Below are 24,506 nucleotides of genomic sequence, written 5' to 3'. Positions count from 1 at the left end.
CTTGGCAGTTGTTGTGGAGATGCCTTTTGACTCGGTGGCTGTGAGGACATTGGTGTTGACTAAGGAATAAATCTTCGTTTTCGAGACAAACAAGTTTCTTGGATTTCCCTTATTTCGTTGGAGGATACAACACAACATCAGTGCGAGGAACACAGGAGCAGCTCATCCTTATGGTTGTTGCTTGGGGTCCCACTTCCTTGTTTCCAATCGGTTTTCTAGTACATTAATAATGAATAATAATATATTATTCACTATTAGTGTAATATTTAAAACGAAGTAGTTTGCTGGAATATGACCCTACTTTGAAGTTGAGGTAAGTAAAAAAAAAAACATATATATGTATGTGCATGCTTGCGGGTGAGAGTGTGCTTAAGTAAAAGAGTGTGTGTATGAGTTAATGTGTGGCTTTTTTTGATTTTGCTATAAGGGTGGGAAACAAGCCTGTTGCGCCCCTGTTGGAAGTCCATTAGAGTTTACGTTCCTCCCATTTCTAACTTACGGGGCTGAAGTTTGGGGATGTAGGAATGTTGCTAACCTGCAAGCTGAAGAAAATCGATTTTGCTGCCAACTATTACGTCTAGCCCCATTCGACCCTCCATTTTTTAATGCATGAATCGCTGGATATACATTTTGTGGAAGATATTATCAAAGTGACCCTTTTATTACTCTGGGTTTCTCACATTCCTGCCTTAACGGCGTCATATCAGATTGCAAGGCATGTGATATTAGTCACTTGACACCCTGGTTTAAATTTATTGAGACTTTTGCCAAAGCAACTATCTTTTTTTAAAATTCTTATAACAAGTCTCTGATAAGGAAATTTGTGAAGCATGTTGTTAAACTATAAGGTATTATGCAGTATAGATAAGCCTTGTATTTTTTTGTGTATGCTCTCAAATCAATTTGTGTTTTAATGTAATCAGTTCCTTAAAGATAGCAAACCGTAAGCGCAATTTGATGAACCTTTGAACCTATTTCTTTTTAACGTTTTATTGCTTTTCTTGCATTCCATTTTCTGTTTAGGATGTTAAATTTATTTTTTACGTGGTGCTTTTGTTACTGTTTTTAAATAATCAAATAAAGCTATTGATTGGGTGTGTCCTGGTGCTTTCATGCAAGACTACAGCATTCTATGCTGGTGAATAACATTTTTCATAGGTTCAACCGCATGTGTGTAGTTTTCTTTCTTAAGACATCCTTACATTTTTATAGCGCTGGTGTCTCTTCCGTATCACTGTGTGTTAAAATGTGAAAGTAGCGAGCTAATGATGCCACAAAATGTGCTATATAATGCTGCATAATTTGCCTGTCCTTGCCATATAATTTGGATACTTTGCCACGTAATTTGCCTCTCTATTTTCACATATCTCCAGTGTCTCCAGCTAAAAGTGAGACACACTGAAGTATTTCAGTGTTAATAAATTTCCTATTCCAAGTCTGAGAAAATGTTGGACTGCGAAATACCAGAAGAAGAAAAGCTATAATTTACACAAGGATTCTCAGGAGTGAGTGGTTTAATGAGCTATGAAAGGAGATGAGTTCTCATTGTTCTCCAGATATGGTGATAGAAACTTTTTCTGCCCTCTGGTCTTTAAGTAAGTACTGTCAACCGTTATTTTCTTCGGAGCACTTTATAAAAAGTGGAGGTTAAACTAGATTCCATCCAGGATGTTCTTAGCAAACACTCTGAGGTTTTCAGCAATAAGCTCGGTTTGGTGAAGAGGTATGAACACAGAATTATTCTCAAACCGGATGCTGCTCCTGTTGTACACAAAGTACGTAATGTGCCTTTGAAAGAAATTGAAAGAGCATCTGTTTGAGTTATGCAGTGAAGGGGTTATTGAACCAGTTGACTCTTCACAATGGGTGTCTCCAATTGTAGTTGCGGTTAAGAAGACTGGAGAGCTGAGGTTGTGTATAGACTTGAGATCTCTAAACAAAAACATTTTGGTTGATTGTTTTCCTTTGCCCAAAATTCAAGATTTATTGGCTTGTTTAGGGGGACTGAAGGTTTTCTCTACGATTGACCTTAGGTCTGCCTATCATCAAGTAAAGTTGAGTAAGGAATCCCGTTCACTTACCACATTTATTACCCCAATTGGGGCTTTTAGATTTTTGCGTATGCCTTTCAGCTTAGCCTCCGCGGCGTCCGTATTCCAGAAAATTATGTTTCAGTTATTTGGTGACATACAGGGTGTTTTGGCTTACCAGGATGACATTCTAATTGGTTCGGAATCTTTTCAAGATCATGTACTCATGTTGGACAGAGTTTTAGGAATTCTGAATGACCATGGGATTACGGTTAGAAAAGGCAAGTGCAAGTTTATGGTAGACTCAGTTGATTATCTAGGTCATGAAATTTCTGCACAAGGCATTCTTCCCAAAAGAGATTTATTATTGGCTATTGAAAATTCCCCTGCTCCTAATAATAAAGACCAGGTGAGATCCTTTTTGGGTCTTTGCGAGTACTACTCACGTTTTGTGCAAAATTTTGCTTACTTGTCGGAGCCGTTAAGAAGGATTCTGTGGAAGGGGAAAAATTTGTATGGCTGGAGGAGCAGGAGCAAGCTTTTTCCACGCTTAAGTCTCTCATTGTACAGGCTCCTGCTCTTCATCCTTTTGACGAGGATCTACCTTCAGTGATTACTGTGGATGCAAGCGGTGTTGGGTTGGGAGCCATTCTTAGTCAGATGGAGAAAGGGAAGGAGCATACAATCGCATTTGCATCTATACGACTATCGGAAGCTGAGATGAATTATAGCACGATCGAGAGTGAGGCGTTGGCTTGCGTCTGGGGAGTTAATCATTTCTCAACATATGTTTGGGGAAGGGAGTTCACGCTAGTCACAGATCACAAGCCATTGGTCTATCTTTGGAACGACAAAGTTTTTAATAAAACCAGTCCTAGGCTGACCAGATTGTTAGCCAGGTTGTACGAATTTAATATGAAGGTGAAGCACATTGCAGGGTCAAATAACTGCAGGGCAGATTTTCTGTCTAGGTTTCCTGTGAATAACACTAGGATTGAGAAACAGTCAGTCGAGGAAGACATTGTGCTAGGAATGATTGATGGTGTTTTTGCAGCTGGTGAAGTCATTTCTAGGCCAGTTTGGAAGGAGGCGGTGAGCAAGGATAAGTCTTTACTACTCCTTAAGAAGTATATTCGTGAAGGTTGGCCAACGGGGGGGGGGGAGGAGGGGAGTGTCGGACGAAATGAAATCTTACGGCAAGGTCAAGGAGGAGTTAAACGTGGAAGACGATTTAGTTTTGAGGGGTGAACGTTTGATTCCTCCCAGCGAGTTAAGGCTCAGATTAATAAAGTTGGCTCATCAAGGGCATGTTGGCATTACTGGTACAAGAAGGCGTTTACGTTTTTATTATTGGTGGCCAAGTATGGACTCAGAGGTAGAAGTAGTAATTAAGAATTGTTGTAGTTGTAGAGTAGCAGATAAAAGTTTGCATACCAGGGAGGTGCCTTTGTGTTCTGCACCCTTCCCTGACAAGCCGTGGCAGAAGTTGGGTTTGGATTTTATGGGTCCGTTAAGAGTTGGCAATGATGGGAAAAAATATGTATTGGTTGCAGTGGATTATTTTTCTAAATGGGTTTCGTATAAATTTTTAAGAGAACCAAATACTACCAGCGTGATTGATTTTCTGAGGGAGATTTTTCATTGGGAGGGGATTCCTGAGTTTTTGGTCACCGACAACGGTGTACAATTTATCTCACACCAGATGGTGAACTTTTTAAGGAAATGTAACATAAAGCATCTTACTACTGCTTTATATAGCCCGCAAGGGAATGGTTTAGTGGAAAGGGTGAACAGGATGATCAAGGAGGCAATTCAATTGGCTGTCAGTTCTGGGATTAACGTGCAGGAAGTGGTTTCAGAAAGGATCTGGAGTTATAACAACACGCCACATTCTTCTACAGGTGTTGCTCCTTTTGTGCTTTTGAAAGGCAGACACTCTGGTAATGAACTCTCTCCTGAGTGGGTGGTGCAAGAAACTTTGGGGAATGACGCAAACGTTGATTTCAATCAAGTGAAAGAAAACGTAGAGAGACATCAATGTAGGAGCAAAAGGAGATATGACGATCTCAAAAGTGTTAAGGTGTTTCCATTTGCTGTTGGTGATGCAGTTAGAGTGAAGAAACCTCAAGGAAAAAGGAAGGGAGTTTCTAGTTTTTTTTCCTATCACTAAGGTTATTAGAGTGTCAAAACATTCTGTTATGGTGGAAGGAGGCAAATGGTGGAGCATGAGGGATGTGGTGAAGGTTGCTGTTCCGGTTCCAGAGCTGAATAAAGGGTTGTCTGATATTTGGTTTGGTGGAGGATTTGATGTTAATGTGGGTGATGGTAGTACCTTGGAGAAGAGTGTGTGTGAGGAAACGAGACAAGGTGGAATCCTTCAGGAAAGAGGTTCTGGAGTGCTCTTGGGGAGTTCAGAAGGCGACTTACGGGGTGATGGAGCATTGGATGTTGGTAGTGGTACTCAAACTACTTGCGTTTTGGACAAAACTGAGGGGTCCAAGGGAGGTGTTATTCAGGGGGATACAAGGGAAGTGTTGGATAGGCCCAAAAGAAATGTGTCTAAACCAATATGTTGTGTATTGAGGGTGGTTTGGAGGGTTTTTAACGATTTTTTGGGGGGTCATTTTGTTTGAAAGGGGGAAGATATGTTGTGTTTTAAAAGAATTCTATCTAATGTGTAATATGTCTTTATGGAATGTATCCGCTGAATTCCGATGACCTCACAGATTCTGAGCTTGGCAGTTGTTGTGGAGATGCCTTTTGACTCGGTGGCTGTGAGGACATTGGTGTTGACTAAGGAATAAATCTTCGTTTTCGAGACAAACAAGTTTCTTGGATTTCCCTTATTTCGTTGGAGGATACAACACAACATCAGTGCGAGGAACACAGGAGCAGCTCATCCTTATGGTTGTTGCTTGGGGTCCCACTTCCTTGTTTCCAATCGGTTTTCTAGTACATTAATAATGAATAATAATATATTATTCACTATTAGTGTAATATTTAAAACGAAGTAGTTTGCTGGAATATGACCCTACTTTGTAGTTGAGGTAAGTAAAAAAAAAAAACATATATATGTATGTGCATGCTTGCGGGTGAGAGTGTGCTTAAGTAAAAGAGTGTGTGTATGAGTTAATGTGTGGCTTTTTTTGATTTTGCTATAAGGGTGGGAAACAAGCCTGTTGCGCCCCTGTTGGAAGTCCATTAGAGTTTACGTTCCTCCCATTTCTAACTTACGGGGCTGAAGTTTGGGGATGTAGGAATGTTGCTAACCTGCAAGCTGAAGAAAATCGATTTTGCTGCCAACTATTACGTCTAGCCCCATTCGACCCTCCATTTTTTAATGCATGAATCGCTGGATATACATTTTGTGGAAGATATTATCAAAGTGACCCTTTTATTACTCTGGGTTTCTCACATTCCTGCCTTAACGGCGTCATATCAGATTGCAAGGCATGTGATATTAGTCACTTGACACCCTGGTTTAAATTTATTGAGACTTTTGCCAAAGCAACTATCTTTTTTTAAAATTCTTATAACAAGTCTCTGATAAGGAAATTTGTGAAGCATGTTCTTAAACTATAAGGTATTATGCAGTATAGATAAGCCTTGTATTTTTTTGTGTATGCTCTCAAATCAATTTGTGTTTTAATGTAATCAGTTCCTTAAAGATAGCAAACCGTAAGCGCAATTTGATGAACCTTTGAACCTATTTCTTTTTAACGTTTTATTGCTTTTCTTGCATTCCATTTTCTGTTTAGGATGTTAAATTTATTTTTTACGTGGTGCTTTTGTTACTGTTTTTAAATAATCAAATAAAGCTATTGATTGGGTGTGTCCTGGTGCTTTCATGCAAGACTACAGCATTCTAAGCTGGTGAATAACATTTTTCATAGGTTCAACCGCATGTGTGTAGTTTTCTTTCTTAAGACATCCTTACATTTTTATAGCGCTGGTGTCTCTTCCGTATCACTGTGTGTTAAAATGTGAAAGTAGCGAGCTAATGATGCCACAAAATGTGCTATATAATGCTGCATAATTTGCCTGTCCTTGCCATATAATTTGGATACTTTGCCACGTAATTTGCCTCTCTATTTTCACATATCTCCAGTGTCTCCAGCTAAAAGTGAGACACACTGAAGTATTTCAGTGTTAATAAATTTCCTATTCCAAGTCTGAGAAAATGTTGGACTGCGAAATACCAGAAGAAGAAAAGCTATAATTTACACAAGGATTCTCAGGAGTGAGTGGTTTAATGAGCTATGAAAGGAGATGAGTTCTCATTGTTCTCCAGATATGGTGATAGAAACTTTTTCTGCCCTCTGGTCTTTAAGTAAGTACTGTCAACCGTTATTTTCTTCGGAGCACTTTATAAAATCAAACAGCTGTGCTCCCAAGACAGTGGAACTACAATAGCAAGACAAATGACCATTAGATGGCAAAAAAAACACAGAAACTGCGATATAAGAGTAAACCAAACAAAAACACCCCCGCCTAAAGCGCTCAACTTCCATCTGCGCCCTAAACCAGTAATACAGATTGCCTTTTAATGGTCACGGCCAAGAGACGCACCTGCACCAACAAATCACAAAAAACTACTGTGCTAAAGCTTTGCAAACCTTAGGAACCCCTTTGATTAAAACCGTTTTCACTTTGTGTATATCTTTATCTTCCCTTGATACATTACAAAAAACATTTGAAGGCAATCACAAAATGTGCAAGACACAACGCATATGCTACTGCTCAAATGGGCAGAGTGCAGCAGCCGTTCATTTCATTTGATTATTCACTCGTTGAGCAGGAATTTCACGTTATCACTTATCTGTACAGTTTGTGTTTTGCCTTTAATGTCGTAGTTAGATTCGGTGTTTGTAATTGGTACAACTTGTGCTCCCGATAGAAATACTGTTGAGAGGGAGGACAAGCCCTTCTTACCTTGTCCATGAGTGAGATAATCTGAAGGATGAGCTGATCCTGCCGTAAATCGTCCCCATGCTTGAATATTACTGGGTATTTACCCCCTTCTTCAGTCTTAAAGAATAACTTGGCGGGCATGAGCGCACTCTGGAAAAAAGTGGATTTTAGTCAATTCAACTACCCATCTCGTTTCAGGCTATTTAAATACACTTTCATAAAGTGAAAAGTCCAGAACCTTCACAGATGGTAGTTTACGAAAAACAAGCCTCTCAGGTTTATTCCTTGCAGGAATCAGCCTTCGTTTGCCTCTTTGCTTCTCAACTATTCCGAGTCTGTTGCATACTTATTCCCAACCCCGAAGCTTTGACTGAGTTTAACAGTAATCATCAAGGGACCTTGGTGGGCAGTGACAGTCAGAAAGGAGGACCCACTGCATTAGTACATATATCGTGTCATCTAGGCCCTACAATACCACAGGACTTACAATGCTGGTCTTGGCCACTCAGATTCATGGGAGGTGCTAGTTGCAGGTTAGCCGATCAGACACTTTTGAAAACCACACAAAATAAAGTGGACTCCAGTGCGCATGCACAGCAATCAGGACACACCCATACACATCTTCTCCCGCAACAAAGTTCATTTGAGCTACCTGTACCTTAGTGTTTTTCTCTTTGTCTCCCCTGAAGAGACATGGACAGTAGTGATTGGCAGGTTAACGGTATGAAACAGTCACAATGCTTAGTAAATTTAATGTTTTGCTAAATTTGCCACTTGTCCTAGGGCCTCAAGCTGAGAATTTACAGCACGTTCATTTTCGAAATGGGAGAGTAAATGTTGATACCAAAATAAGGCCCCTGATATTCATCAAGTCAACTTTGCCAAAACATTATTTCTAGTGCCTACTAAAGCGAAGTGCTTGTAGAACGTATGAGAAGTACAAGTGTAACTTTACAGATACCATCCAAGGGTGTATACCATTAAAAACACTGAAGCCATCTGAGGTCTAACAGCCTCAACACGGATGGTGATTATACACCAAACCTAACCTATCAAAGAAGAGGTACAGCTTTTCATTTAGGTTAAATTTAAGTTCCACAAACATTACTACAATTCAGAGACCACTTTTACCTCAAACAAGGGGTTGGGAAAGAAGGAAACTTTTTGGGAGGTCCAAAATGCTCAGTAGGTCTAGGTTTGATGCTGTAGACATAACATAAAGCAGTAACCCAACACGGTCAATGGCGTAACAAATGTTCCTACAGCCCCAGAGATGCGGTGGGATCGGAGCTCCCGGGGACCCCCTCAGCATAGTACCCTAATCTAAGAGCTCCTGAGTGAGTTCGAATGGTGTATGCAGTCACATACCTATGACAAGTATTCTCACTGTAGCCTCAAATTTCTCAGTAGAAGCTTCTGAGTGGGAAAACTAAATACATGACGTGTCCAAGGTTCCATCTTTTTTGGTTAGAATTACACCTCACCCCAGTCCTCAAGCGATTCAGTTATTCAGAGGCCCATCTTTCATTACGTTTCTGGTATCTTTGGTTTACCAACTTCATAAGTCTCCAGATGCTCAAAACTCACTCCTGAGCCACCAGCCCACAGGCTCTAGTTGAAGGGCACTTGCAAAACCTACAGTATAACATTTATGGTTACATGCCAAGTATCAGCTGGATTTGGGGTTTATTTTCAGCAGCACCAGTTTCTATTGCTAGTGAATATTTTGCACTTCCAAATACAAGGGAGTAGACCCAGAGTCAGACAGGCAAAACATTATTGTATGCAGGTCACAACTTTTTAAGTTTTAAAAAGTCTGTGCTCTGCAGTCACAGTAAAGGTATTTCATAAGGGCCCAGGGGCTTCTTAACTGACAGGAAGTGGAGCCTTCTGGTCCAAGAGGAAAAGAACAAAGTTAAGGACTATAATCCCTATTGTACCCTGTCAGTCAGGAAGGAATTCATCATGGCAGCAAACAGGGAAGCAATATTTTCTGTACCATGTAGCTCTCACTGGGCATGTCAGTGCCAACAAGCTATTTGCGATCAAACACCCAAAATGTCTTAGACTTGCCCAATTTCATGTTTTATTGCGAAGTAACCAAATTCTTATTCTACGAACACGCTTTCAGGCATCAAATAGCACCTGTCAGCACAGAAATGTCATGCTTAATCCATTTTTCCATTGTGCATGAGCTCCCTGAGCCACAAAACTACACACTAGCCACCATAGTTACACCTACAAGCTTCTTCGAAAACTCTACTTTTAAGGGAGGAGATGTAGCCTAATAGCCAGCTGCCGACTTTGGAAAATGGGGATCCATTTGTAGGCTCAACATCATGTGATTCTAAGAAATCACTCTGGACCATATGTACGACCTTTTGTTTTCCGACTCGCAATTTGCGATCCATTTGGCAATCACAAATTGCGATTCGCAAAACAAAATGTACAACAGTGTTAAGCGCAATGTTTGCGATTCCCAATGGAGTCACTGATGACCTAACTCATCAATATTCATGAGGTAGGTTGCAATTTGCGACCCCATTGGGAATGGCCAGCACTCACAGGGATGGTGGCCAGCTGTGGACATCAGACCACCATGTCTGTGACTGCTTTCCACTAAAGCAGTTAAAAAAAAAAAAAAAAATGCATCCCATTTTCCTTAAAAGAAAACGGGACGCATTTCAAAAAGAAAACTAAAAAGTTTTCTTTTCATTTTTTCAGAGTAGGCAGTGGTCCGTGAGACCAATGCCTACTCTGAATTTTTTTTTTTTTTATGCATTCACAAAGGGTAAGGGGTCCCATGGGGACCCCTTCCCGTTTGTAAATGGCTTACCACCAATTTGAAATTGGTGGTTATTTGCAAACGTTTTGCAACCTCATTTTGGTCACAAAACATTTGTACATACCTTTTGGATTCAATATTAGGAAGGGACGCCCTGAACATGCTCCTTCCTAAACAGAATCACAAAACCCAAATTGAGATTTGGTAACAAGTTACTGAATTGCAATTTGGGGTTTCTACATCTCCAAAAAAAAATTTCTAGTCACAAACGGGCCCCTCTTTCTCCATGTGCCTAAAAATATATAAATATATATATATATATATATATATATATATATGAACATATATATAATAAAGAAAATGCCACTCCTCACATGCATTCAAAAAGATCCCACTCCAAAGTTTCAGATGCGAGTAAAGTTTAATGGTGATGCGTTTCGATCAACAGATCTTCATCATAGCCTATACTTCCCATAGTGCTCCTACCCATTTAAAGAGACATACAACACCCACAAATGAACATAGTAAAAATACTATATGTGCCTAAATGTGGTCATATATTATCCATAAAAAAATTCAGGTGAGAAAAACAACAGTCATCCTGGAAAAATCTATGTACACCATAATTCTAACGAAGAAGAACAATGATAAAAATAACTTAAAATAAACATAAATTACTTGTGTCATGTTTAACAAAAAAATCACCGTATTAAATCACAAATATCCAAATAACTTCATCAAATTACTTCCCATTTGTACTTTTTGTTGATATAAACACAAAAGAAAATATATTTTACACAGGATGAATAAAAAAAACTTTTCCCATAACTTCTTTTAAATTTTCGAAACTTGGCTAAGTGGGCACAATAATTTTCTTAGAAGAAACGAAACCAAAGATTTTTAAAATTTTTAAGAAACACATTTTTACATACGAATAATTATGTGTGAACACATCTATTTTTAGATTATTTATGGAGCATTAATAATCTTGCAAAATATTTTTATGTCATAAATGTAAGGAACCACAAATAGAAAGTACATATAGAGAAATTACTTAAAATGTAAGACTCAACCCACATGTACATAAAGCTCTTCATCCACATTAAACCCCATCGGGGTCTTACTATTAAGACGGACAAATTATTCTGATTCCATAATACGTAACCTCTTCTCCCTGTCACCACCTCTTGCAGAAAACAGCACCCTCTCAATGCTAAAAAATGAAAGCTTGTCAGGGTTTTGGAAATGCTTTTCTTTCCAATGTCTTGCTACAGGGTAATTCTGATCCTAATTCTTTATTGCCCTCAAATATTCAAGAACTCACCTTTTTACCGGAAAGATAGCGCTTCCCACATCTATAAAACCACATGGTCAAGTGAGGACATAAACACAGAAATCACTGTAACATGCGATTACTTTTTCAATTCTCTTATTCTGTCCATTTGGTAATATTGAAGTTTTACTGTTGGAAAGGCTACAATAGTGTACTAATTTATTCTGTACATGTGCAGGGTTGTGAACATGCAGGTAAAAATATTTTCAGAAAGGACCAAGGGGCATCCCAAAAAATGTTCTGGCTCACAACAGTTGAGAAATGGGTGAAGGTGAAGGGTGGCGGCCTCTCTTAGGAGGAAGGAGAAGAGGCTTCAGAAGATGAGAGGGAAATGCTGCCTTTGAAAGCAGGAAGGGCAGTTATATTGAGAGGCAGTAATGTTTATTGGCATTCAACATCATTATCATCTGTACAACGCCTTTAGTTAGAGTGACAACGAACAATGCAACATTCCACACCCCATGGTTATAGTCTACGGTTCAGAGTAATGTTTTACTAACCTTAAACAGTGTGGCTGTCTCAGGAAATATGCCCTTAATTTTCACCTGCGGTTCTAGTGGCAGAGGGATGGGTTCCATATCCGCTAAATTCATTTTTTCATTGTCTCCCAGTAGAGCCTGCAGCTTTTCGTTCTATCGAGAACAACAAACAAATAAGTACACATAAAAAATACAAACGCATATTGGAAAAACAGATGGCAAAGCATTCAAAGAAGATTCAGTAACTGCAACATATTTCCACAGCTGGGTAGCCATTCAAAGGCAAAGATTAACAAAACAAGAGAAAATGCAGCCTCATCAGTAAAAAAAAAACAACTTTTTATGCAAATCTGTAGCTTACTAAACTTAACCAAGCATTAGCCAAGCCAACAAGTATAGCTTTTTGCTAGGATAAATGTTTCTTAATAGTAGGGGCACTGTCTTGGCTGGCCATAGCTCTACTGAAAAGAATAGGAATGGCCTTAAATCTACAAGTTTGATGTTGTGCACCTCCTTTTGCAGGTAGACTCACTCATGAAACCAACAAACATGACATCAACTAACAAGTTACTTACCTTTGGTAATGCCTTATCTCGCAGGAACTATATCTAGCTGCAGACTCCTTAACTTAGAATTATCCCAGACGTCGGTCTGAATCGGGACGATTTTTTGTGAGCAGTACTCCTGCCTGTCAGTAGGGGGCGTTGTTTGGCTCTGTGTCAGAAGTGACCTCTGTGGCACCTACATGGGTGCTACTCAGGCACCTGATACCAGTTTCTTTTCATGACTTTCCATGCCAGAAGCGCTGAGCCATGAAGAACACAGACCACTGGTGTTGATAATTTAGGACTGAATAATCCCTAGAAATCCCTTTACAGATCAGGGAGGATAGATGGGTCAATAAGGAATCTGCAGCTATCAATAGTCTCTAAGAGATAAGGCATTACTGAAGGTAAGTAACTTGCTTATAGAGAGGTCTAGCTGGAGATTCCTTACTTTAGAATAGATATTCAAGCAATACCATCCCCAGAGGTCCTGCAGGACCGAACGAGCCAAATGCCCTTCACGATGGACCTGACTGTCCAGGCAGTAATGTTTGGTAATCATGCGCAGGGAGGCCCACGTTGCTGCCAGGCAGATATTCAGGACTGGAACTCTGCATGTTAACGCAGTCTCTTTGGATCTGGTTGAATGAGCGTGAAAGCGTGCAAGCTTTCAGGGTTGCTTCTTGGCCAATGTGTAGCAGATTTTAATGCAGAGTACAACCCATCTGGAGATAGTCCTTTTCTGCACAGCGGCACAACCCAGGATGATGAATTGACCTCTATTAAAGGGTGTGACCACCTTTTGAAAAGAGGCCAGTGTTCAAAGCACCACTTTTTCAGGATGGATAGATATATAGGGTAGCTTAGAAGATAAAACCTGCAGCTCACTAACTCGGGCAGATGTTATAGCGCGAAAAAGCCATTATGAAGGTGAGCAACCGTAGGGGTCAATTGTGAAGTGGCTGAAAGGGAGCACACATCTAAAATGTAGAAACTAGACTCAAGCCCCACTAAGGCATGATAAAAAGAGAAGGGGGATGTTGGAAAATGGGTTATTGGTAAGGGAAGGTAGGTACCTACACTTAGCAATAGGCCACTAACCTCCACTTAGGTCCAGTTAGGTCTCAGTAAATTAAACCCAGCTCAACCCTTGGTAGCTTGGCAACGAGCGTCAAGGCTTAACTTAGGAGACAGAGTGTAAAGCATTCAAATATCACAAAACAGTAATTAAATAAAACACAGGAAACAGTTTAAAAATCCAAAACCAATTTATAAAAATAGTTTATATTTTTATCTTTAAAATGACACAAAAAACGAATAAAATCGGATAAGGGGAACAGGCAATATGAATTTTTAAAGAATTATTGTTTTTTTAGCGCCTAGAAACAAAAAGCGCCAATCGGGTCATCTGGTTGCACCTCGACCGGGGCAAAGTCAAAGTTTAAGGCCGACCGCGATGGAGCCCTGCTCGGCTACAGGCCGCGGGAGGCCTCAGTTAAAAGCTTACCTTCACACTTAGTCTCTTTTTCGAAGATTTTCTTCAGCGGGACGAACCTGCCAGTCCAATCCGACCTCCTAGAGCCCTTCTCCGGATACGCGTCGCGGGAATTCTCGGTGGAGATTTTTACCTTCGGACTTAGTCATTTTTTCGAGGTGAAAATCTTTCGACCGGGGTAAACCTGGATCTTGATCCGACGTCCCCGGAGCCCTCCTCGGATACGCTGGCTGGGAGGTCCCTGTCAACTTTTTACCTTCGGACTTAGTCTCTTTTTCGGAGATTTTCTTTACCTGGACGAACCAGCAAATCAGGCCGGGTCGCGGTTGAGGCAAGCCGGCTAGAGGTGCCGCGGCGGGTCGGTCCCTCTATGGAGCTTTTTTCAAAAGTTCTCCAAACTTCTGGGGCTTCTCCCAGATGTCCTTTTAAGGGTCTGTTGAGGTCCACAGCTCACCCTAAGGGTCCAGAAGTTCTGAGATGGTCCTTGGGGGTGCGGACTACAACTCCCAGATTGCACCTGGCGCAAACTCCTTTTTGGCCACTGGGCAGTGGCCAGCTGGTTGATTCCTTCAGGAGTTGGTGCAGGGGACTCTGGTTAGCAATGTTTCACCTGTAGCAAACAGGGAGTCACTCCTTGAACCAGTTGAAGCCAGGCAAAGTCTTTCTTGTGGTGAAGCCCAAGTGTGCAGCTGGTGCAGTCCTTCTGAGTGCATGTTCCAGGTGCAGGCCAGGGGTCCAGCAGGGCAGTCATTCTTCTCCTTTGGTTCTTCCTTGTTGGAATCTGATGGGGATCTGAGGTGTGGGTGCAGGTCAGCCAGTTTTAGCCTTGCTCCTGGGTGAAAAACAGGGGGGTCCTGATTCTCCAATCAGGTGCAGGGTCCTTCCCCCTGTGATGACCACTTCATGGGAAGTGTGGCAAAAATCAATCCCAGGAGGCAACATTCTTCAAAAATCCATCATGGGCGAATCTGATTTTTGGAGGTTACAGCTGGCTGAGCCCACCCACTGGTGTGGCTAAAAATCATAAACATACCCCTCTCCTGTCCTCTCCTAATCTAATCAAGGGGGCACCTAGTTGTCTGGGGTTGCAGGATGTGGGGGTGTTGCTGGTTTCTCCAAATGTCCTTCTCTGCCTTTGAAGACCAGTTTGGCAGCCCTCCCCCTTCCTGCCTCACCATCTGCTGAGGGGAGATTCCCTCCCACAGGCACATTCCTTTGTGTGAAGCCAGGCGACTTCACACCTCATCAAGGCAGCCTGGCCAGGCTGCTAGAGGATGGCCAATCAGAGCACAGCAGCAAAAACAATGCAGGGCTGAAATCGGCAACTTTTCAGGTAAAGTTTAAAGAACTTTACCTGAACAAGTTATATTAAATTCAACAACTGAAAGTTGTGGGATTTATTATAACAATTAATTTGATACCAAACTCTTGGTATCCAGCATTTAAGGGGACTTTAAACATTAAAATAAAGTCTCCCCATTCTAGCCTATAAAGGCCATTTACTACAATGAGGTAAAAACGAATTTGGCTGTTTTTACCTCACCAGGGCTTATAAAACTATTTATATAAGGTCCCTGCTTATAGTTACATGGCACACAGCCCCAGGGCCACATAGGGCACACCTTAGGGGTGACCTATATGTAAAAATAAGGTAGTTTAAGACTTTGGAACTACTTTTAATTGCAAAGTCGAATTTGCATATAACTTGAATTGAAAAGCAGCCAGCAAGTCAGGCCTGCCTTTAAAATGACACTGGGCACCTCAGCAACCTATGGGTGCACTACCTATGCTGTGGGCCCTAAACCTACATGCCCTACCATATACTAGGTACTTATAGGTAGGTTAATTTAGCCAATTATAATTAGCCTAATTTGCATATCCATTTTACACAGAGCACTGGCCCTGGGACTGGTAAGCAGTACACAGGGCACAGCCAAGAGTCAGTAACCACCAGTACCTGTCCAAAAAGTGTGGGGGTGACTAGGGTAAAAAGGACGACTTTCCTACAGGGGAAAAAGATTAACTAAACCTTTCTTGAATCTATGTACACTAGGAGATTTGAAGAGAGAGGGTTGATCATGCAATCGTAGGAACACAGATATAGCAGAAAAGATAACCCTTAAGAGTGCCCATAGCAGATCACTGCTGGGCCAAGGAAAGAATAAAGAAAAGAACCTGAGAAAGAGGGCAGAGAGGGGTTTGACATTTCTGTCAGAACACCAAGCCACAAATGTCCTCTAAGGGCAGGTTACCCTCTTGGCGGAGGAACGCCTGGCTGCCAAAATGACATTGCTGACTTCAAAAGGAAGGTCAACAGCTGTCAAATGCTGCTGCTCAATTTCCATGCAAGAAGGCAGAAACTGAACAGGTTAGGATGGAAAACCCTCCCTTGCTAGTCCAACACAAGATTCTGCCTAATGGGCAGACTGATCGGTGGATTGATGGGATATCAGGCTCTCTGTGCCCAGTCCAAGGCCACAAGATGACCAGGGCCAGATCGTTCTTGATTTTCTTGAGAACTCTGGGCAGGAGTAGAATGGGTTAAAATGGGTACAGGAGGCCTGAGCTCCACTTGGGGTGAAAAGCGTTGCTGAGCGAGACACCTTGGAAGCTCCAGCAAGCAAAACTGCTGACACTGCGCATACTTAAAGAAGGCTAACAGATCTATCCAAGGCTCTTTCCACTGCTGAAAGAGACCTTGCCCCCACCTCTAGATGGAGACACCGTTTGTGATCCTCTAGGCACCTTCGGCTGAGTTTGTCCTCCCTGGTATTCAGAGAGCCTGCCAGGTGTTGAACCACCAGGGAAATGCCCTAATGTTTCAGCTAGGTCCAGAGAGCCATTTTGACAAAGGGTCCACGACTTCTCCCCTTGTTACATGACCGCATGGTGGTGGTGTTGTGCATAAACACCTGACCTAGCCTTCCCTTGATGGAGGATAGAAAGGCTTTCAATGTCAGTAGGATTGCTCAGAGTTCCAACAGATTGATGTGGAGTCCGGATTCCACCGGAGACCAGAGTACTCTGATTGCCACCTCTCCCAGATGGCCACTCCATCCCAAGAGTGATGCATCTGTCACTGCTGTAAGAACTGGTTCTGGAAGGGAGAAGGGCCTGCCACAGACCCAATTGCAGTTCGTTAGCCACCACTGAATATCTCTCGCAGTTTCCTCAAAGATCATGACAATGTTGGAGAGATTTCCCGGATGTTGTGCCCATTGGAACTTCTGGACCCACTGTAGAGCCCGCATATGCCAACATGCATTTTTTACTAGCAGGATACACGAGGCCAGGAGTCTTAGCAGCCTGAGAGTCTCTCACCGAAACCCAGGATAAAAGCTGACACATTGGTCTCATAGCTTGAATATAATGGACTCGCTGGTCTGGAGGATAAGCCCAAAACTGCACTGTGCCTACAACAGCTCCAATGAAAGGGAGCATCTGAGAAGGCAGGATTATAGTGAACACCAACGAGTGCAGGAGGTCTGCTGTAGTATAGAAGTGGGAGCCCACCTTCAACAGTCGGTCGTTGAGATAGGGAAAAATTGACAACCCTGATCTCCACAGATGAGCTGCAATCAGCGGCATCGTCTTGGTGAACAACCAATGGGCAATGGTGATGCCAAAGCAGAGCACGACAAGCTGGAAATGCTTGTGGCCAACCGTGTTACATGTTACACCTGTGGGCAAGCAGGACAGGGATGTGAAAATATGTGTCCGGCAAGTCCAATGCTACCATCCAGTCTCCTGGGTCCAGGCCAGACGGAACCTGAGCCAATGGGAGCATCCTAAATTTCTTCTTCTTGAGGAAGTAGTTGAAGGGTCCCAGGTCTAGGATAGGATGAAGGCCTCCGTCCTTCTTAAGCACCAGAAAGTAACAGGAATAGCAACCACGACCTACATCTTGCACCAGGCCCTCTCTACGGCTCTTGTGGCCAAGAGAGCCACAACTTCCTTGAGGAACAGAGAAACATGATCCTCTGTCAACCTGTCTTGAGATGGTGGCATGGGGGTGTGGGGGATGTGGATAGTGACGAAAGGGAGAAAGTAGCCCCTTCGTACTATCTGAAAAACCCCACCTGTCTGATGTTATAGACTGCCAGCGGAGCAGGTGATGGTGTGTCCTGCCGCCAACTGAACACCCGTGATGGTATAAGGGCAGATTAGGAGTGTCTGGAGGTTGCAGCTGCAATGTGGGAGATGGGGGGAACTGGTCTAACCTCTGGCTGCCTGATCCATGGTCCTATGGATATCGGGCTTGTGAAGCATGTGCAGCACAGTGGCTGGGTGGGTATTAGAGTGGCTGGTAGCCCCTTTTGTAGCCATAAAAGGGCCAAAAAGCAGATTGTGGGTGGCGCAGGGCTGACGATAAGCCCAAACACAGGGGCCGACTGTCCTTAAAACGTTCAAGTGCAGAGTCCACTTTGTCTCCAAAGAGACAGGAGCCATCGAAGGGCATGTCCATCAAAGAAGACATGACATCCCACTGAAAAGCCAGATGTTTGAAGCCAGGCATGGTGCTGTAGCCACTGTCAATGGAACCACTCTGCCCAGTGAGACGGTCGGGTCCACAACGAACTGAGAACTTTGCTGCATCTCTCCCATTTGCTACAGTTTAGTAGAGCATGGCCCGACCTCCACCAGGACTATAGGCAGCACTTGTGCAACCATATCCCACAGAGAATGGGAGTAGCAGCCCAAAAGGTATGCAGTGTTCACTTACTGAAATGCCAGGCTGGAAGAAGAAAACATCTTCTTTCGAAGTGTCTCCAGCTTTTTGGATTCCCTATCCAGCGGAGGGGTAGGGAACGCACCAGAGTAACCATGGTAGGTGGTAGCCTGGACCATCAAACCCTCAGGGGTGAGGTGTTGAGTGGGTAACCTTAGGTACCCTGGGGCAGGGCAGTGGCGATGTGTGAATGTCTTATTTACAGGTGTCCCTGTGTTGGGCTTGGACCAGGTTTCCAAAAGGACTTCTGTAAAGACTTAATTGAATGGGAGGATTGGTTCAGATGGGGAGACTCCCGGCTGAAGCATCTTTGTCAAGATACTGGTCGAGGACCTCTGCGGCCCTCTGCACCACCACTCCTCCTTAGCCACGGTAGGGGAGAAAGCATGCCAGCATCTGGGGAAGTGCCCAGGACACTAGCTTCACCCAGTTCCTCACACCGGTTCATATCCTGTTCATAGGGCTGGACTTCCTCAGGGTCCAGCGACCCCTCCTATTCCTCCCCAAGTCCTAGCCCCAGGATTAGGTTCAGGATCCGATCTGGGAGGCAAGGCTCCTGATGGCGCTGAATATGGCATTGAGAGATGTCCCTCTGGCTCAGTATCTGAGTCGGGGATTAAAATGGGGATGGTAATGCCAGTGTGTACCAGTGGCACTGTAGTGACTGCACTGGGGTGAGCGGTGGTGAAGGTTTAAGTGGTACGATTGGCATCGGTCTGGATCCAGGAATAGGTCCTTGGGACCCCACTAGCGCCGGGACGGAGCCACCAGGGCGTAACCATAAGGGCCCCTGCCGACCCCGCGGAGCCCAAAGGCACACCAGAGGGGTCGGCCCACCCAAACATGAGGCACATGGTGTCATAAAATTGTTTAAGTTGGGCTGGAGTTGCTGTACCACGAGAAACTTGGGGCAGCACAGTCCTACTGGCTCAACAGCAGAGTGAGCCCTAGAATGCCAACACTCCCACATCGGTCAATTGACGGACGTATAGAAGTCAAAGGACGCTTCAACTTCTTCTTGTGCTGGGATTTATCCGAATATCCCGAAGATTTGGATTAAGACTACAACCTCAGCCTCCGTAACTGGTCCAGGGACCTCCCTCTCGACCAGGACCTCGAATGGCAAGATGATGCAAAACGGGCTGCCATCAGCTGGAGAGAGAGCTCCCTCAAAGTCTTGGGATTCATGATATGGCAGTCGGAGCACGACTTTGGGTCATGATCTCGTTAGAGTCACCACAAGGAAAACACGGTGCAGGTCCGTCGCTGACATTGGTTGGTGATACTCGCCACATGGGTTGAAGCTGGATGCCTTCAATGAAATCTTACCACATATGGAGGAACACCTTGAAAAAGTCTTGACAAACATCAAAAAAAGTCAGTCAAAAAGTGACTGAAGTGGTAGCTCTTCCTAGATCTGTGACAGGAGTGGAAATAAAAGAACTGACATTAGCGTGCCTGGGTGGAGCCTATAGAGGCGCCACAGATGTCACTTCCGGAGTGGATGATGCCGACAATATGCACAGAGCAGAATGACGCCACTTACTGCTGCACAGGGATAAAGCTAAAACAAAAACTTTGGGATCCAGTCTGACACCTAGGATAACTCTAAGGTAGAGAATCTGCAGCTAGAACTCTCTATCTGATTCTTAAGTTATGACAGCTGAAACAAGAACATTTTTAAAATCACAAATGCAAGTTCCAAGGGATAAAATTCAGCAATCCCTGAATTCTTGCTTTTTGCAGTGTCCGAAATACTTAGCCCATCAGTTCTTAATTTACGGCTCAGGTCGAAGACTAGTTAATTAGTTAATTTAACAACTCAACCAAGTATTGGAAAAGCAAACCGGTCAGTTCTTTTGTTAGCAGAAGCGCTATTTATTATGTGTGCAAATTTGTGTTGCCACTTGCTGTCCTAGCAAGAAAATCCCACACTGATCTAACATCTTTGGCACACCTGGCTGAACAGCACTAACTAGGGCAAAACCGGTCTTAGGTTGCTTGTGTTCCGGTTCAGGAAGGACTCGGCCTGGCAGTCCAGGATGGACTCTTCCCATGAGAAGCTGGGTCAAGATTGACTTGCATACTGATGGGTCCAAAAGGTGGCATGGTGCGCAAAACAAACGATGGACTAGGATGCAGCCTGAGTGATTGCCAGAGGCTGAGAATAATTGAAGCATTCCATTAATCACCTTGATGATTTCGCATTTGACGTCCTAAGTGTGCCGGGTATGTCCAGACATTGGCCCTGGGCTCACAGTGCCACTGGAACCAAGCTATATCTGGCTGAAGAGCTTTAACTAGGTCAAAGATTGTAATATGCTTCTTGTGTTCCGGTTCAGGGAGGCCCCTGTCTGGCAGTTTAGGCTGGACTGTTCCCATAAGGAGGAGGGTGAATATTGATTTACAAATGGCTGAGTTCAAACTGATGTGGCATGGTGGGTAAAAAAAGTGATGGGTTGAGATGTGGCATGAGTGATTGACAGTGGCTGAGATTAATTCACCTATTACATCCATCACCTTATTGTTTTTCACTTGACCCCCTAAGTTTGCCGGGTATGCCCAGACGTGGGTTCCGGACTCGCTGTGCTACTGGAACCAAGCTATACCCAGCTGAACAACCCTAACTAGGGCAGAACCAGTCCTAGGTTGCATGAATTCTAGTTCAGGGAGGAATTAGCCTGGCAGTTTTAGCTGGACTGTTCCCATGAAGAGCAGTGTCAAGACTGATTTGCATATGGCTGGGTCCACGCTGAGGTGGGTGGGCTAAAAAAAGATAGATTGGGATGCAGCTTGAACAACTGCCAGTGGTTGATATTAATTCAAGCATTCTATCCAACACCTTGTTGATTTTGCAGTTAACCTTCTAAGTGTGCCAGATATGCCCAGACATGAGTTCCTGGCACACTGTTCCACAGGAACCACGCTATATCTGGCTGAAGAGCCCTAACCAGGGCTAAACAGGTCCTAGGTTGCTTGTATTTCAGTTCAAGGAGGACCTGGCCTGGCAGTTAGGGTTGGATTGCTCCCATGAGGAGCAGGGTCATTACTGATTTGCATATGGCTGGGTCCAAACTGAGGTGGCATGGCGGGCAAACAATGATGCATTGAGATGTGGGCCAAGCGATTGCCAGTACCTGAGATTAATAAAAGCACTCCATCCATCACCTGTGTATTTGCATTTGACGTCCCTTATGAAAAGGGCTTGAAGGAAAATTCAAATGAGGAAATCCCATAGGACTGAGTGAGTGAAGTGACCCTCCCTCCTTACCTTAGAATCCAGACAAGGTGTGGATGACAGCCCACGTCTCCACATAAAAAATGTCCACCGGCACGTCTCTAGCCAAGACGTGCAGCTTGCTGACATGAAGAACTGAGGTCACCGCAACTAAAAGCAGTTTTTAAAATAAGTAACCTCAACTGGCAAAGTTGGCTCAAAAGAAACACCCATTAAAAAGGTCAAAACTAAATCAAGTCTCATTGCAGCATGACAAATGGAACCAAATTTGCCAAACCCTTCAACAATCTAGCAAACACTGGCAACCTCAAGGATGTTTGGTCTGGGAGGCATAAAGACGCAGTGTACCCCAGGATCATGCCAACCACACAATCTTGCTGGGCCAAGGACAACACAAATTGGAGGATGTTACCTAAGGTCACTTTCAAATTATCAATGCGTCTGCCGGTGCACCATTCTACAAATTTACAGCATCTCCTGAGATAAACCGACTTAGTCAAGAGGTAATAAGTTGACAGGATGACATCGGCCTCCTCCATTAAAAGCTCAAATTAACTTGGAAACCCTTTCAATCTCCACAGAAACAGGTGTACTGCTTGGAGCTGGGATACAGGATCTGGCCCCCTAGACTGGCAGAGCAGCTCCACCTGAGCGGGAGATAGAGAGTGCATAGGGATAGGTGCCAGACGTCTATGCACAAGATCCTTCTTGACCAGTCATGGTGATGAGAAGTGTTTGGACCTGGTCATGGGGAATCTTTTTTGGAACCCAAGGAATCAAGTGTATGGGAGGATGATAACAGTGAAGCAGAAACTTCCACTTCAACTGAAATGCCCCCTCCCCAAGGTTCCCTACAATAGATGCTGGAGGGCACCAAATGTTAGGCAGTGGTCACTGCTGTGAGTGGCTAAAAGATCCACCAGAGGCCAAAGATTTCCTGAACCACTTCCAGATGAAGACACCACTTGTGGTCAGCAAGATGACACCGACCGAGGCTGATGGCTCTGATGGCGAGTGAACAAGGTAGAAGGTTGTCTACCAGCCACAATTCCTGTTGGTGCATCCAAGTTCAGAGTCTCAGTGCTTCCAGAAAGTGAAGGCAAGACCTCACACCTCACTGCTTGTTGATGCACCACATTAGGGTCCTCTTGTCTGTCAAGATTTGGAAAGCTGACTGTGAAGGGACATGAGGAAGGCCTTGAGTGCCAACTGGATTTCCCAGAGTTCCAGCAGACTGACCTGCAAAGTCTACTCTTCTGGTGACTAGAGGCCTCTGATCTCCAGCTTCCCTAGATGTGTACTCCACCCAACCTGGACACGTATATCACCACTATGGTCACTGCAATCAAAAGACAGAAGGACTTCCTTTGAGACAGTCCACTGCATTGCCCCTCAAGAGCAGTATGGAGCATGCCAGATAGCCTTGATGCTGGAACCCCAGTCTGCAGAAACATCAATGGAGGGTCCTCATATGCCAGCATGCATGCATGACCAGGAGGATGCAAGTAACCAATAGAACAAGCTGGCATAAGGCTGTCAGAAATAGAATCCAAATACCTGCCTGAAACATCAGAATCATATCACGATTGTCCCAGATTCTGTATAGGAGGGAACCATGGAGCAGTAGCTTCTCTATGTATAGGGGTGTCTCTAGGTGAGACCTGAATACTTTTATTGAAAACCAAAAGTTGAACAGTAGTGAAGCTGTCATCTGCGGTGAACCATATCTAACCAGTCAATTATCCACGTATGGGAACACTGATTTCCAAACTCCTGAGATGGACTGCAACCACAGCCATCTCTTTAGTTAAATACTTGAGGTTTCAAAGTCGATCCAAAAGGAAGAACCCCAAATTGGTAATGAGCTGAACCCTCCACAAAATACAGGTATTTCCTGTGAGACTGCAAAATATGTATACGAAAATAAGCATCCTGAGGGCGAAGACACCATCTAGTCTAGTAAAACCTGAGCCAGGGAAATAATCTTGAACTTCTCCTTGCACAGGTATCAGTCCAGGAGTGTGAGATCTAGGATCGTGCAAAGACCAATACCTTCTTGGGAACCAGGAAGTACCAAGAGTAGCAGCCCTGTCCAAATCCTTGCTCTGGCACGAGCTTCACTGCTTCCTTCTGCAGCAAGATGGCTAACTCCTGCTGCAGGATCTGTAGAAGGCCCACACTTCAACTGCTTTCTTAAGCATGGCATGGAAGGAAACTATGGCTGTAGGTTCTTGTCATGCGGCTGGGTTAATATCAATGTCAGTTAATATAGCCAGCCCACTATTATTCTAAACGCCCAGTAAATCCCAATCGGTGAAGGGATCAGTGTCATCTGCATCCATTTGGGAATCTGGTGTCTTTTGGTTTGACTTTGACCCAAAGAGATTGTGGATTGTGTCCCAATATATCCTTTTCACACTAGATCCTTCCCCCTGGTACTGTTCTTCTTCTGGGAAATGCTGAGCCTCTTTTCTATGCCTCGTTCTTTTGATAAGTAAAGGTGATCCCTGAGGAGGCTAGGTTGGAGGCAATGGAGGAAGATACGGGGTGCTGGAGGAGTTGACAGTGCCACTGTAGACAAAGCCAGGAATGGCATCAGAGGTGGCACTGGCATCAGTTACAACACTGAGGTAGACAACTCTGATGAGGGCTAAAGCCAATGGTGGGTAGGAATCTGTATGGCAGTGAAGGTTGGACTTAGAGAAGAGCCCCATAAGGTCCCTTGTGGATGACTGACTGACTCTCCTGAGCATGTCCAGTATAGCCTGGAGGAAGAATGATGGATATGTACCTGGCACAGAGAACTCTGGGTATGCCAGCATCACCATCGGAGCTGTAGAATGTGGCACTGGCAAACATGACAGGACAACGCCACTAATGCCGGCTCTGTAGAGATGTGGTCGGGCGGAGGTCTAAGGCAATGACTTACCCCTGCTCCGCTCACATGGGTAAAGAGGAGAG

At 43.8% G+C, this 24,506-nt stretch overlaps 1 protein-coding gene across 1 annotated transcript in view; it reads right to left on the bottom strand.

The window, feature by feature from the left end:
• The window catches only part of PIK3C3 (phosphatidylinositol 3-kinase catalytic subunit type 3), a 699,052-nt gene that overhangs the window by 241,832 nt on the left and 432,714 nt on the right, over positions 1–24,506 (bottom strand). Inside the window, exons 16-17 of the mRNA XM_069218786.1 lie at positions 11,560–11,691; positions 6,963–7,091 (exon numbers count right to left, since the gene is read on the bottom strand). Of these exons, the coding sequence (XP_069074887.1) occupies positions 6,963–7,091; positions 11,560–11,691 (261 nt within the window). The remainder of the gene's footprint in view (positions 1–6,962; positions 7,092–11,559; positions 11,692–24,506) is intronic.

The sequence above is a fragment of the Pleurodeles waltl genome, chromosome 1_1 (genome assembly GCF_031143425.1).
Source record: "Pleurodeles waltl isolate 20211129_DDA chromosome 1_1, aPleWal1.hap1.20221129, whole genome shotgun sequence".
In the NCBI taxonomy this organism is placed as follows: Eukaryota; Metazoa; Chordata; class Amphibia; order Caudata; family Salamandridae; genus Pleurodeles; species Pleurodeles waltl.
The sequence above is the reverse complement of the archived record's forward strand: the minus strand, read 5'-3'. Positions and strand labels throughout refer to the sequence as shown.